Source organism: Rhagoletis zephyria, unplaced genomic scaffold, assembly GCF_001687245.7.
Source record: "Rhagoletis zephyria isolate East Lansing unplaced genomic scaffold, Rhagoletis_zephyria_1.1 Rzeph_scaffold_08449, whole genome shotgun sequence".
Classification (NCBI taxonomy): domain Eukaryota; kingdom Metazoa; phylum Arthropoda; class Insecta; order Diptera; family Tephritidae; genus Rhagoletis; species Rhagoletis zephyria.
In genome coordinates this window covers 1308-16370 of record NW_016165529.1, presented here as the reverse complement: position 1 = coordinate 16370, position 15063 = coordinate 1308, and the positions used below count along the sequence as shown (strand labels likewise).

At 34.2% G+C, this 15063-nt stretch overlaps 1 protein-coding gene across 4 annotated transcripts; it reads left to right on the top strand.

The window, feature by feature from the left end:
- Nucleotides 1–458: 458 nt before the first annotated feature.
- Nucleotides 459–14759, top strand: LOC108375061 (glucose transporter type 1-like). 4 transcript variants are annotated; one of them, XM_017631137.1, is made up of 10 exons: nt 459–1312; nt 2477–2644; nt 4405–4661; nt 4749–4873; nt 4950–5228; nt 5297–5574; nt 5670–5792; nt 10303–10527; nt 10611–10750; nt 14394–14759. In XM_017631137.1, the coding sequence occupies exons 1-10, from the start codon at nt 1070–1072 to the stop codon at nt 14488–14490; spliced, it is 1935 nt and encodes a 644-aa protein (XP_017486626.1). In that variant the 5' UTR covers nt 459–1069; the 3' UTR covers nt 14491–14759. The 4 variants fall into 4 exon arrangements, with proteins under 4 accessions (XP_017486626.1, XP_017486627.1, XP_017486629.1 ...); XM_017631138.1 differs by having other exon boundaries at nt 460–1312; nt 10324–10527; XM_017631140.1 differs by having other exon boundaries at nt 461–1312; nt 2477–2614.
- Nucleotides 14760–15063: the final 304 nt, after the last annotated feature.

Below are 15063 nucleotides of genomic sequence, written 5' to 3'. Positions count from 1 at the left end.
AAGCGAATAAGCAGCAAACTTATTTTTTATTGGTGTGATTTATGTCTCGCTATTTATAAATAATAATACACTAAAAATACATTACAAAAAAAAAACAAACAAAAAATAGTAAAAAAGCAGCTAAGTGCACACTCACATTGGTGCATATGTACACAAGTACAAACACTAACATGCGACATGCATAGCAGCTGCATATTTACTTACCTTTCATGCAACAACTCATAAATACTGCATTTCGCCATTTATTTGTTGGCACTCGTACGCCCTGCCCAGCTCATACTTCATTCGAATGCATACATTTTATATGTGCTTACATACTTACATATGCATACATATATATATTTTTTCGCTTGTAAATAACCTTTATACTACTAAAGAAAAAACATATTACTCGAGTAGGTGCATACATAAAAAAACTAAATAAATAAGTAGGTACTGTAAATATTATAAATTGCATTTTCGCATTTTCTGCTCATAATTGAAGTATATAATCAAATTCCTAGCATTCTTTACTAACCAACTATGGCTCGTTCAATTGTACTCAATAAAAAAAAATATTTCCACTTTCTTGCTGCGGTCCTGCGGTGGCACCTGCAACTTCGACTTGACTCGAATTTCAACATGAAATGTGCAACATGAAATTGCGACCTCGCTTCGCCACATAACTAAAACGCACACCCACACACATATATATATATATATATATTTATAAATTCGCACTCAAATGTGCGCGCTGTGATTTTGCTGCACACATTTCGTGAAAATCTGTGCACCGGCATGCCGTTGTTATTTGTGTGCCACTTGCGTTTGGTGCGCACGTGTGTGTGTGCGTGTGTGGGCAACTGCAACTGTAATTTAATAATACAACCGATTGCCACATTTACATACGAACTACGTCGACCCACCGACCCATCGACCAACCTGCATCTGCAACTGCGTCGTTGTCCTTGTCGTCGTCGACGTTATCGTCAATTAAATTAATAACATCTAATTGCATTTGAATGACCAACCGAACGACCGACCGGCGCAACAACCTCCGTTTGTCGCCACACTCCATTAACACCTGTGAATGGCATACGTCGCGTCGCGTCGCTTCATGTCGCTTCATGTCGCTTCATGTCGCTTCATGTCGCTTCACGTCGCCAGTTTGCAAAAGCAAGTTAGCGTGATGAGCATGAATTTATCAGCCAAACTGGATGAGCTTCAAAGAGGCGATCGACACTTGGAGACGACAGTCGCCTTGTGTGAAATACGTACTCAGCTGCAGGAGCTGACCAAATCCGTGGAGAGTTGTCAAAGTGAGGTGTCAGAGGTGAGTGAGCTAGAAATTTGAAATATATTTATGCATATATGCGTCTTTTATCGTCATACATAAAGTAACAATTAAATTTAACGTATTTATACACACACACTTATGTACATATGTAGTATGCCTAGATTTATTGACAGGTAGCGTTATAAAATTATATCGTCAGCCATTCAATCTGTTTTTAAGTATGCAATTGTGTGTTGGCTGCATATGCTTCTGCGCTTCATAGAATTTTTATTAGACAAAAGCCTTAAAATCCACATTCAAATCAATGTGCACCAGCGTAGTTATGTACGTCAATGAATCTGTGACGTATTTAATAAATTGAATTGCAAACTTGTTTAGGAACTACATACATATCGACGCCATGCTAAGTCTGACTAAGTCTAAGATGTCGATATAGAGTTATTAAGATTCGCCTAGGTTTCGGGAAGACTGAATAAGGATCCTTAATTAATTAGTTAGTTCATAAACTTGGTAGAACAGAACAAAACCTGCGACCTAGAGGATATTTTGTATGCTTTTTTGAAATACCCTAACCTTAACAGACTAGACAAAAGAGAACCCATAACCGACCAAAAAATTCGTCTACAGACCAACATCATATGTATGTATATATATATATATTTATATAACGTAACTGAGTTATTTGCATATCGTACACGATCTTCAAAGGTGACATAACTCAAAAAAAATCTTTTAGCACAGAAGTAGGACCAGAAACACTTTTTAGGCCCTTCAAGCTGATGGTGTTGTTTAGAGTTCTTTTCCTAAGTGAATATAAAGGAATTTAAAATCAATAGTTAAGAATGCATAAAGAAGATCGTGGTTCAGTAAAATAGACAATGTAGTAGATTATATATGACAGCCTTTTTTAATATAAAATAGTTGATACAAAACTTTTAATAACTCAAAGCGTAATTGTAAGTATACACATTTATGTATAAATAAATTTTCATTACAATTTTCATCACGTAACTCATGTAGGAATTGTTCATGATCCTAAAAAAAATACATTTACATATATTTAACTCAACTTAATTCAAACCCCAAGTGTTCCGAAGAAAACTCACAGTACATATCTATTTATCTGTAAAAACTACCAGCATTTCACTTTTTAATTTTTTTTATTCAAAAGAAACTAATAACCAACCTACTATATTTTAGGTAAAACGGGACATGGTTGCCATCAAACACGAATTGGACACCGTGCAACAGGTTAAAGAGGAAATCGAAGAGCTGCGCGAATACGTCGACAGACTGGAGGAGCACACACACAGACGGAAGCTAAGACTTTTAGAACAAGTTTGTAGCTTAAATTATTTGCCATGTTGTGTAATTAATACTTGAATTTCATTTATATTCATGTACAACAAAGTGAAAAATCTCATTATGCGTGCGAATATACAAAATTCAAAAATTTACACAACAACAACAAATGCAATTCGATCGCCAAATCAGCTCACAATTACACTCGCTTACATTTATTTGTACAACGAAAGTTTAGCGCATAATGGCATTTACGAATACAGACCGCTTCTTCATAATCCTTGTGTTTGTTATTAAATATTATTGTATGCAGTTAGTTTGTTATTTATTGCATAAGTTTATTTATTTTACTGTGTTTTAGCCGTAATTTTATTTCAACCTAACTAAATTCCAAAATGAAATGTAAAAGCAAAAATAAAGTTTTCTTATTTTAGTAAATAATTTGATTTGCAGTTTTATTTTTTATACATATGAAGTATTATTTTGTTGCTTCAAATATTTTATGATTTTATTTATTTTTTTTTTTACAAAATAGCGAAGTGTTCTCCGATTTACTACAGCGAAATTACCGAACAATAGCGAAATTCCTGAAATACATAGAAGACGAAAAGCTGCAAAAAATAGTTAAAATTATCGCAAAGCCCCGAAAAATTACGAAAACTCCCGAGTAAAGCCTCTTGAATTGTTTAATTGTTTAACAATGTCTAAAAAATAAAGAAAATAACCGACTGTTTTTGGTTTAAATTTCTTTGGAAACAGAATTTCGTTCGTTTTCATTTCTGGAAAATAATAATTAATTTTCCATATCCATCTACATATTTAGATCGGTATAAGAAAAAAAATTTTCAAACCAGTCGCAGAAGAAAGTATTAAAAATTTATTACAGAAACTAAAATCGAAAAACGCTGATAACGTTACAGCTTCCCCAAATTCCGAAACAACCAAAGGAATGAGAATGAAGAATTATTTTTAAAAAGTTTTTAGAAAAATCTGACCCATCTGGTTTGGCTTGTAAGCGGTGTTTAAACAACGATCTCGCCATTATGCTAAATTCTTCAAGTCAAGATGAAAATCGGGAGGATGCATCCGACATTTTCAGCCCCGATGCAATTCTCATTACTTTTTATTAAATACAATTTTCAATTTTTAACTTTTCCATTTTTTTATTAACCTAAAAAACCTAATTTACTTACCTAATTGTTTCTTAAAAATACTTGACTTCTGCATTCGCATTCGCGTCCGCGGATGTCTAAAATTCCATATTCTCAACATCCCTAAAGCAAACCAAAGCCTCTCGGTATAATTAAGCATATATGTAGATCGAGAGACATCCTGTTTATAATATGCAGATTAATCAGCTTTTCTACGATTTAAACAGAAGCGAAGAGAGACTGATTGTCTTAAAAGCATTGGAAAATATGTCAGAGCTTCTGCCGGCCTTTGGTATAAACGACATCCTGACCGCGCTCTAAGCCCTGTGACGATTCAGCCAGAGAAGACTGGAGAGGGCAGCGGACGATGGATTTTAATAATGACTCCAAGCCTTATTACAAAATGTTTTCTACAGTTTTGAATTTGTTTATTTAATCTTTTATTCCAAAAGAAAACCCGTTAATCTCAAACGCAATCGGTTCAACCCACTCGGCAAATATATATTTTAAATATAATTTTACTTAACTTCATTTCCTAATTAAGTCCTTTAATTTTTAGTTATGCACTTAAATTCTTTTTTTATATTCCTCTGCGCACAATTCCATCAATTAACTTGAAAAAAGCCAAATTTACGTTGCCAATTTGTGTGTTCTTCGCTTGTTCTCCCCCCACAGGGTCTTACCTTCTTCCTAACATACTCGATATTCTCGGCGGTGCTGGGCATGCTACAGTTCGGTTACAATACCGGTGTGATAAATGCGCCCGAGAAGAATATCGAGAATTTCATGAAGGACGTGTACAAGGATCGCTATGGCGAGGATATCAGTGAGGAGTTCATACAGCAGCTGTACTCGGTGGCGGTGTCGATATTCGCCATTGGCGGCATGTTGGGTGGTTTCAGTGGCGCTTGGGTGGCCAATCGCTTCGGCAGGTGAGTTCGATTAACGCGGGCTACAAAATGCTACAAAATGCTAAACGAATAACAACTTCCTTTTCCCTTTCTCAATCGCAATTACAGAAAAGGCGGACTATTATTAAATAATGTGCTTGGCATATCGGGTGCTTGTCTAATGGGTTTTACCAAAGTTAGTCATTCCTATGAAATGTTATTCCTCGGCCGATTTATTATTGGTGTTAATTGCGGTGAGTGGAGCAAAACAAAATTCAAATCTTAAAATCTACTTACCTCCATCTGTGTGTGTTTTTGTGTGTGTTGCAGGTCTTAATACATCATTGGTGCCAATGTACATCTCTGAAATAGCGCCACTGAACTTACGCGGTGGATTAGGCACCGTAAATCAATTGGCTGTGACAATAGGTTTACTACTATCCCAAGTCCTGGGAATCGAACAAATTTTAGGAACTAATGATGGCTGGCCCATATTACTTGGCCTAGCCATATGTCCAGCAATATTGCAATTAATATTACTGCCGATATGCCCGGAATCGCCCAGATATCTGCTCATCACGAAACAATGGGAGGAGGAAGCCCGAAGAGGTAAACAATGCTCGCACAAATAAATGCCTTAAATTCCTTCTAAATAAAAAAAAACTTTTCCGCTACAGCGCTGCGACGACTACGTGCCTCGAGTACGGTGGATGAGGACATTGAAGAGATGCGCGCCGAAGAACGCGCCCAACAGTCGGAAAGCCACATCTCCACCATGGAGCTAATCTGCTCGCCCACACTGCGGCCGCCATTGATAATCGGCATTGTGATGCAGCTGAGCCAGCAGTTCAGCGGTATCAATGCGGTGCTATACTACTCAACATCGCTGTTCATGAGCTCTGGCCTGACGGAGGAGAGCGCCAAATTCTCAACGATAGGCATTGGAGCCATAATGGTTTGGAAATTGAAAGCACTCGCAAGAGGACTAAAGAGCTAAATCCACTTTTTTTTGTTTGTTTTTTTGTTTGTTCGTTTGACAAATTTCCACAGTTGCTGATGACACTCGTCTCAATACCGTTAATGGATCGCACCGGTCGTCGAACGCTCCATCTATACGGTTTAGGTGGCATGTTCATATTCTCGATATTCATAACGATTTCATTTTTAATTAAGGCAAGTACAAACACCAAACACCAACAGCCAAGGTGCACAGCAAAGCATCCTTGGCTGCCAATTATCAAAGGGCAAGTATTGAAAGTGAAAGTTTTTTATNGTTTGTTTGTTCGTTTAACAAATTTCCACAGTTGCTGATGACACTCGTCTCAATACCGTTAATGGATCGCACCGGTCGTCGAACCCTCCATCTATACGGTTTAGGTGGCATGTTCATATTCTCGATATTCATAACGATTTCATTTTTAATTAAGGCAAGTACAAACACCAAACACCGACAGCCAAGGTGCACAGCAAAGCATGCTTGGCTGCCAATTATCAAAGGGCAAGTATTGAAAGTGAAAGTTTTTTATGGTCTACTTATTATGTGATATTTGAATTTGTGGTTTGTATCGTATTTAGTTATTTAAAATTCCAACAAAATACAATGCTCTTTTTGATACTTTAAATTTTATGGCCGTGAATTTAAGGCTGGTGAATTAACTCACATTTGGCTGGTCAATTGCAATTTGTTCACCAAAAATCAATAGTTAATTGTCCAATGTGAGTTATGCAGGACTCCACCATATAAACGCACAGTGGTTCAAAACTGTAATTTACTGTTCATAATGCACTGGAGTTGATTATAGTTTTTTTTTCGTTAACATTTCGAGCATATCTGCAAGCTAAATAAGAAATAAGAGCGTTCCCTTTGTCTCGTGTAGTTTATATTCTTACTATATATATGTATTATTAAAAATCGAGGCGAACTCTTAGCCACTTGCAACTTGCACTTCGTTTATTAAAATTTAAAGATCTACAAAACGGCAAACCCAAAATTTGCCTAGAGGCTAAAAATATTGCGTTTGGTAGACATTTTTTTTATAAGGTTTTAGTTTTTTTCGTGAAATCTTTTTCATTTTGGGGGAACCCAAAACATTTTTTCAACTAGTTTTTACTATGTAACATTCATCAACTAGAACACGAGAATCAAATTTCTTCAAAATAGCTACTTTTTCTGCAATTCGCTCTTAAAAAATTTAACATATGTAATAAAAAAAAAAAAAAAAAAAATCGGGCTCAAATGGTCTCTTGCAAATATATAACTAAATGCCAATTTTGAACCACTGTGAAACGGCGCTTAGACTTGTTTTTTTTTTAATTTTTGTATGTCTTTAAACAATGAAATAGTCAATTTCGGTATGAAATAAAAAAATCATAAATTAGCTATGATTTATTGCATGACTCGAAGGAATGTTCAGTACAAATTTATATAAAAAATACAATCCATGATATATTTTATACTACTTATAAAGCGTAATTATAAAAGCATACAATTTAATATTTTTGTAGTAGGCAGTTAAGATTTGATTCATGCGTTCGAACTTAAATCTTGAATTGAAAAACAAGCATGAAAGGCATAAAAGTACTCGATTGAATCATCAAAAAAAAAACATAAAATAGAATCATTCAAAAGCATGTGCACGCTTTGCGAATTTTAAATTATAATATGAAAAAAAAACAATAGCTTTTATAAATACTTTAAATATATTTTTGATACTTTTAGTAGTCTATCTCGTTTAAAGGGTGATCTAAACACAAGTTACTTAAGCAATTTACCATAAACTTAGTTTGGTGGAGTGACGCAGTTAAATAGGCTGTGGCAAGACAAAAACTCCAGACATTTGGACCCCCAAAATGCTTTTTAGCCCAGGGAATATTCTCTTCTGAAATCAGCTACTTGTTGGTGGGGGTCGCGATTTTCCGTCATCCTTTGTCAAATCCAATTTCACAAAACATGCCAAAAGAGCCTTTATTGAAGTAAATTTTTATTTATCTGGCAAAGGATGAACACTCAAAACTAATGGGTTTCCGGGATGGCTCATCGTCCTGCAGACAAATGCCGCATTCTACCAGCTTCACACAGACGAATATGATCCACGTGAGAACGCATATATATATATCACCGGTTGGTACTTCATAATCGTTGGATAACCAAATAATTTGATCTCTGTAAGACCTCTTACCGCTACTGTCCATCGTTACTACGTTGGCCAACTCAGGTATTAAAGGTATCGAAGAAGATATAGAACGGTGTTTTCGCTACCCCAAATGTTATTTTATCTATCTGATGGTTCCTCTTCAGGAAAGTGCAAGCACTTGCATTTCTCTTGAAGCTGCTTCCATTTGAACAAAATCTTAAAGAGGAATCTAGAGTTGAAAAAAGCTTTTTAGCCACAAAAATACCAAAACTCCCTTGCGCGCCGACATAACTGCAGGTGCTTTACTAAGCTTTTTACCAAGATAGAAGATCCAGCTAAGCTTCTTATGCGGGTTGTTCCCATTTTTATTTCTGCCTATGTATCGGTGACGCTCACTTATGCGTGCCCTAGCTGTAGTGGCGCTGATCTCTAATTTATATGGTGTGAGCTTTTGAGATACTATGGCTTAATGAAAATCCGATTATAGGAAATTCTTCTGCCAGTGAAATGTCGAAAACGGAGACGTTTCGTAAGCCAATACACACCTTTGTATGGGTATGCGTGTTTGAAGAATCGCGACTTTTCTCAAGATTCCTCAGCGGCAAAACCGCCACCGAGATAATAAATTTCGATCAGAAAATGCAATATTCAAGAAGACAATTTACGGAACTGTGTTTGGACCACCCTGAAAATTTTAGTTTTAAAATTTTCTGTACTGCCTTGTAAAAAGCACAACTTAAACGCCCTAAGCTGTAAATTTTTATCCTTTTTTTCTCACGGTAGCTTTCCTAGTTAAATTAATTTGTGTTTGCATGCTTCAGTGTTTGTTAGTTTTTTTTTTTACACTATATTAAGTTGTTTAGGTTAAGTATTTGAATAAATGAGTTTATTGTACGAGAATGATGAGCATGCGGGCTCCTCAAATAATACGAACAAAGCTGTAAATTTGTTGTTGTTCACTTTCCAATCGAAGATCTTGCCAAACTTAAAATTTTGAACTAATAGAATTTTTCCAAAGAAAATTAAATAATGCATTTTCTCTGTCAAATAGTGAGTTATAAAAATTGCAACAGAAAGCAAATTAACAATTTGCGTTATTTGCTTATACTTTTCAAATGATTCATAAAATTGACAATTAATATGAAAACAGTAATTTGCTCAAAGAAGAAGATAATTCTATTGTTAATTGGACGAAATTCACTGAAATAACTCATTTATTCAAAAGTCTGTCCCCTGCAAAATGAAAAAATTCTCGACTTGGCAGGCTTTTTACCCTCTGCGAACAAGCACACTCACAAAAAAAAAATTATTTCGTTTTTTAATTTTCACTTTTTTTTTTTAATTTGGCTTTTCAAATGCTTTGTTTCATTTCACGGCTAAAACAGTGAAGCTGAATCTAAAATGTGTTGTTCATTCCGTTAAACGGAAACCAACAAATTTAATTTAGCTTCCAATTATCTAGCTACGTATTGGTTACAGAAGAATCGAAAATTTCGCACCGAAACTTCAAGCGATTCGGCAAGCAGTGTAATTCGAAAACAAAAGACTTAAGACACGAACACTCACAAAGTTCAAATTGAAATTTATAGCACCAATTTTTAAAAAGCAAACAAACTTGTACACTTAAACAAAAATATCGAGCAGCTAAACCCACAATCGCCTTAAACGCAGCCAACACAATAAGCTACACAGTAAGAGCGTTTTGTATATACACTAAACACATAGTGTATAGTATGTATGTATGTATAGTCAAAAGTGCAATGGAGCGATATTTTGTAAATGTCCAAATTTCACAAAGCAAAACAGGAAACTTTTCACTGAAGCTGAAGCAGCGCGAACACAGGTTATTGTTATAAATACTTACATATTTGAAAAATAAAATAATTATACGTTTTGTTAAAAGTCACCACAGCAGAAGCTTTTCGAGCAGCAAGCGACACTACTACATTAAAATCATATTTACTTAGTCATAAAGAGTACTTACTTTATTTTGAAAAAAATAGCCAATTAATAAAAAATATATAAACTTACTAAATACTTAAATAAATTTGTAAAAACTTAAATAATGAAAATGTGAAAAAACCAAAACAATTAAAAGCTTTTAAGTTTTTTTTTTCATGAAAGCTGAATGCCCAGCGGTAGCACTAGGCCCTCTCTCGTCCGACGTGTAAAAAGTATTTTGTAAAAAAGTAAACTCTCCTATGAAAATACGTAATTTTTACTTAACTTTTTATAGGAAAAAATTTAAATTCTATGACAGCCACAAATCTGTTATTACCAAGTAACACAAAACAATTATGCCATGAATTTGCTGTAAGTCAGTAGAAAAAAAAAAACTTTAATTTCGTGTATAAGTTAAGTTAATTTAATTTACTTACATTAATTATTATTATAATTTTATTTTCTCCTTGATTTGTTTTGTTGGGTACATTACTGAATTCAAAAAAAAAATCTCGAAATAACATTCAAAAAACGAAAAAAGAAAAAAAAAACAATCAAAGAAAAAGCCTACAAATCATCGAGAATCGGTAGCTACACGTTTTGTATAGGAGTTTTTTGGTTATGTACAGGAAATGATCGATTGGATGTCGTATCTGTCGGTGGTGTCGACGCTCGGCTTTGTCGTATTCTTCTCGGTCGGACCCGGCTCCATCCCATGGATGATCACAGCGGAATTGTTCTCGCAAGGACCACGACCCAGCGCGATGGCAATCGCTGTACTGGTCAATTGGATGGCGAACTTCGTAGTCGGCATTGGTTTCCCCAGTATGAAGGTAACGTTACTTTTTTTCTGATTTTTCCAAATTTCTAGCGAATTTTATAACACTCTAACATCATTTTTTTTCTACGCCAACAGGCTGAATTGGAGAATTATACATTTTTGCCGTTTAGCGTTTGCTTAGCTATATTTTGGATATTCACCTATAAGAAGGTTCCTGAGACTAAGAATAAGACATTCGAAGAGATTTGCGCGCTATTCCGACACGGAAATGGAAGGTAAACACCAGTTCAGAATATTTACATATATATGTGTTTTTTTTTGCATATTGCATATAAATATTTAATACTTAAATAACTGACATATATGTATGTACATAATTGATTGAAGAAAGTTGCGTAATACGTACACTAACGCTCATCATCTCAGTCAAAAGGATTTAAATACAAAATGCTAACTTCATATCACACTTACTTATTTCTTGACAGTGCTTAAGAAAAATATTCAAGTGAAGCTTGAAATGTAAGAGGTTCTCATTTCATTAAGTTAATAAATTAAAAAATATTGAAAAGTACTTACATTCAGTACTGCAGATCGGTTGATTTAGAATCAGTGACCAGAGAAATATGAAAATCTCTATCTATGTGAATAATTTGTGTGCGCAAAATAAGAAGAAGGAAACAAAAGGGCATTTTTCTTTACTCGTGCTGACTTCTTCTTCTTCTTCCAATTTGGCGCTGTAACCGCCTAAGCGATTTTGGCCGAGTTCAACAAAGCACGCCAGTCGTTTCTCGTCCGCTGACTATCCGTATTTGATTTCGAAGAGAGCCTGGTATAAATATCTCAGCTGGAAGTTGAGTTCATAGAATAGAAAAAATCATAAAATACACACAAAAACCAGGATTCTGCAAAGCTCATTTTGTTGTACTGACAATGCTTTCTCTAACGAAATTTGCCATGGATTAAGTTAGGTCACAGAGGTTAGCACTTTCCGTAAGAAATGTAGAGACGCATATTCAGATCAGGAGCCCCATGTAATACCTCTGCCGTGACCCCACGATTATAGCATCTACTTCCCAATGTAATGGAACCACTTTGCTTTCCTTGCTAATCATAAAGGGTATTCAGACTATCTTCGTTAATGTATTAATTCGTTATCTGATAACTCGGTAACACTTTCACCTTCGGACGCCCCTTATTCTTTTTCTGTATACAATTCCTTTCGAATAAGCTGACATGTAGTTCTTTTATTTATAAACAATTATTGATTCCACGATAGAAAGACTTGTTGAGCTTGTGATAAAATGTATGCACTTTTCGCGCGAGAAAATTCCAGCAAATAAGTGACAGAAAGGAATCAGCTGACATTTTAACGTGTGTATTACCACATTATCATACTTGCCACCTCGTTATATTCGGTAATTTACAAAAATAAAACAATGTTGGGGGGTTACCGAATACCGAATTAAGACCTTAACGAGTATAGTCTGAATACCCTTATGGAAAAATGCAGATGCTTTAAGATTCTAAGTCCGCTATGCCTTCGAAAACCCAGTAAAAACCCAATGCAGCCAATGCAGAATGCAAGGAGAACTACTCAGAAATTAACTCTATGGCAAATTTACCTGGTTACCTGGCAAGTGCTTCCCTGGCCCATCTTTGGTTGGGTTGTGCAATGAAAACTCGATGAATTGGGGGTTAGGAAATAATCTTGCTAGCTCGTCCGCGCTGCAATTCCGCAGAATGTGCTTGTAAGAGTAGATGTTGAGCATAATTTTGGAGGAGAGTTCTAAAGTCAGAGAGCAGATTACTATGTGTATACATACATATATATGTGCATACCTATTGCTTAATACCTAAAAAGGTTTAACAGAGTTTCAAGACCTTTGGTGGAGGTACAGTGAAAATCACGGCTACTGTCCTCCATACTATTTCTATTTTTCTCTTAGGGCCAGTTTCTCAGTGCACGGCTGTAGTTTAAACTCAGTCTAAACGCCCGATCTGGCTGGTTTAAACTAAGATCAGCCAATCAAATTTCAGCTAGCTATTCAACTTAAACTCAGTTTACTTAACCTGAGTTTAAACTGGCACTTAAAAACTGGCCCGTAGTGGCGGGTTTCTACACGCGTCGGCCACCATATTATAAAAAAAAAGAATGAGCCTTTTCCTAAAGCCGATTTGCAAGTATCAAAGGCATATACTATGCAACTTTAATTCAAAAATGTTGGCACCATATACAAGTATATCCCTATTTATCGGACGAGCATCAAAAGAAAATTGTATGTAGACCTCGGGAAATGTTAGGTACTAAAATATATTCTTTTAGCGCGCTGTTTATTCACTTATTCCTGATTTTTTTAATGAAACCAAATGAGCAATTTAAGTGTCTTCATGTATGCTACCTTAACTGCTATTGTTAATGGTTTTTCTTGATTTCTCTCACTTAGTTACCACTTTCCCAACAATCCCAAATTCGAAAATACCTCCAAAATTGTGTTCTCATTTTTCTGACCATTTTATCTAACTAAAAGAAATATGGGAAGTAGTTCATTCCACTTTGCTGCCATTTGAAGAGGATCAATCAGACCATAGCACACCATAGCGGATCTGTGCATTTATTTGTCAAATCAGAATTAACGCTGGTCCATGACTCAAAGATTTCCAAACTATACCATTTTGCGAACACAAATTATAACACCACCCCCTCACAATACATCGAATACGCGAAAGATTTCGTTTCGTTTGGCCCAACATTTGCACGGTTCTTTAAATTATTTTTATTTACTACCTTAAATTTATTTTATGTTTTGTTTTTAGTTAAATTTAAACTTACTTTCCAATTCAAATTCGTTTCGTATTGTATTGAGCTTGCCATGTTGTTATTAAATAAAAATCATCAGACAGCTATTAATTTTTTTCCTCTAAATTTTATTTAAAAAAAAAATAATAATTAAACGAAATAAACAAAAAATATTTCCGTTCACAAAAAAAAAATCAAATACCGTACGTTACACACAGAAGGACATTCCGAGATAGTAGACTGTATGGGTAAGTTGCATGATAAACAACAACAACAACAAGATATTAAAATACAAAACTTCTGTTTGCGAGTTCATACATTTCTATAAACCGAACATAAAGCTTCTAAAGTTTAATGAAAGAGCGCTTTGAAAACAATATAAGCAAAAATACGGAGCATACAAAAGATAATTGTTTATTTACTTTAAACTTCTTGACCTCCCAAACTTGGCTATGCCGTTACAGTAGTAATTACGCCACTGTTGAATGTAGTTTGTGTTTTTTTTTTTAAATATTCCCCCAAAATCGAAAAAGCTTTAGTGAGTTGAGTGATTACAAAAAAAAAAACGAAAATGGTTTCTTTCTGTTCTCGATATTAAATCTATAATTATTTCTCCTTATAACTTTTTTGAACGATTTTGAATGCCTTGAATGCCTGCTTTCGTGTCACTATTCTCAACCCTATAAGCCTATCAAACTAAAAGTTAATACTAAATTCATTTGTTAATATAATACACACACACATCTACTACATATCTCGTTGTTCGAAATTCTCAAATCATTCGAATTCGAATACTCATTGAAAGCAAATTGATAAGCAGTACTCGTAATTGGCAAAATTTCGCTCATTCAAATGTTGTTTCTTCATGCGTCTCATTTCCCATATTCCTCCGTAATTTTGTATTTTTAGAGACATGCAATACATGTACATTTACATAAATACAGTAGAATTTCCTAAACAAGCACACAGACATACTCGTACCTATATTAAACTTATAGTTGATTCTTTTTCTATAATTTTTTATTTTTTATTTTTTTAATTTAATTGTACGTTTGTACACTTATTTTTTTATTTCTGAGTTCGTAAATTATTTTTTATTACATTCACACACTTTTCCTTAGCGATTATGGTTCTACATACAGACAAAGCGATTCCACAGCCGACATTGAAATACAGCATCGCACCGAGGCGGGAGATGAGCGTCCGAAAGAACAGTGAAGCTTGTAAATGCCGTCCGCCAAATTATTGCTTCACTCTAATTTCGTTTACTTATTTGCTCAAAAACGTTAATTGTAATAAAAAAATTTGTATTTTAATTTAATATTTTGTTTTTGTACACTATTTAATTTACTGTGCTTATTCTAGTTTGTACTTATATATGTATTATTTAATGTTTTCGATATAACTTGTTTTTCATTTGCATTAAGTCTCGATATTATTCACCAGTAAAAGTATCTATTTTAAGAGCAAACAAATTTGTTTTTTTATTTCCAATTGAAACTCGAGAAGGTATGGAACAGAAAATATAAAATAAAATAAGATATATAAATTAAATAAAAATATAAAAAATAAAATAAAAAACTACATGAAATAAAATAAAATGAAAAAAAAAACAAAATAAAATAAATAAAATACTATAAAATATGATAAAATAAAAGACGAAAGACAATTTAAAAAAATAAATAATTGAATAAAACTTAATAAAAGCAGATAATACAAAATAAAATAAACCGAAATAAATTTATTAAATAAAAACATGAAATAAAATAGAGCAAATTTAAATTAAAAAAT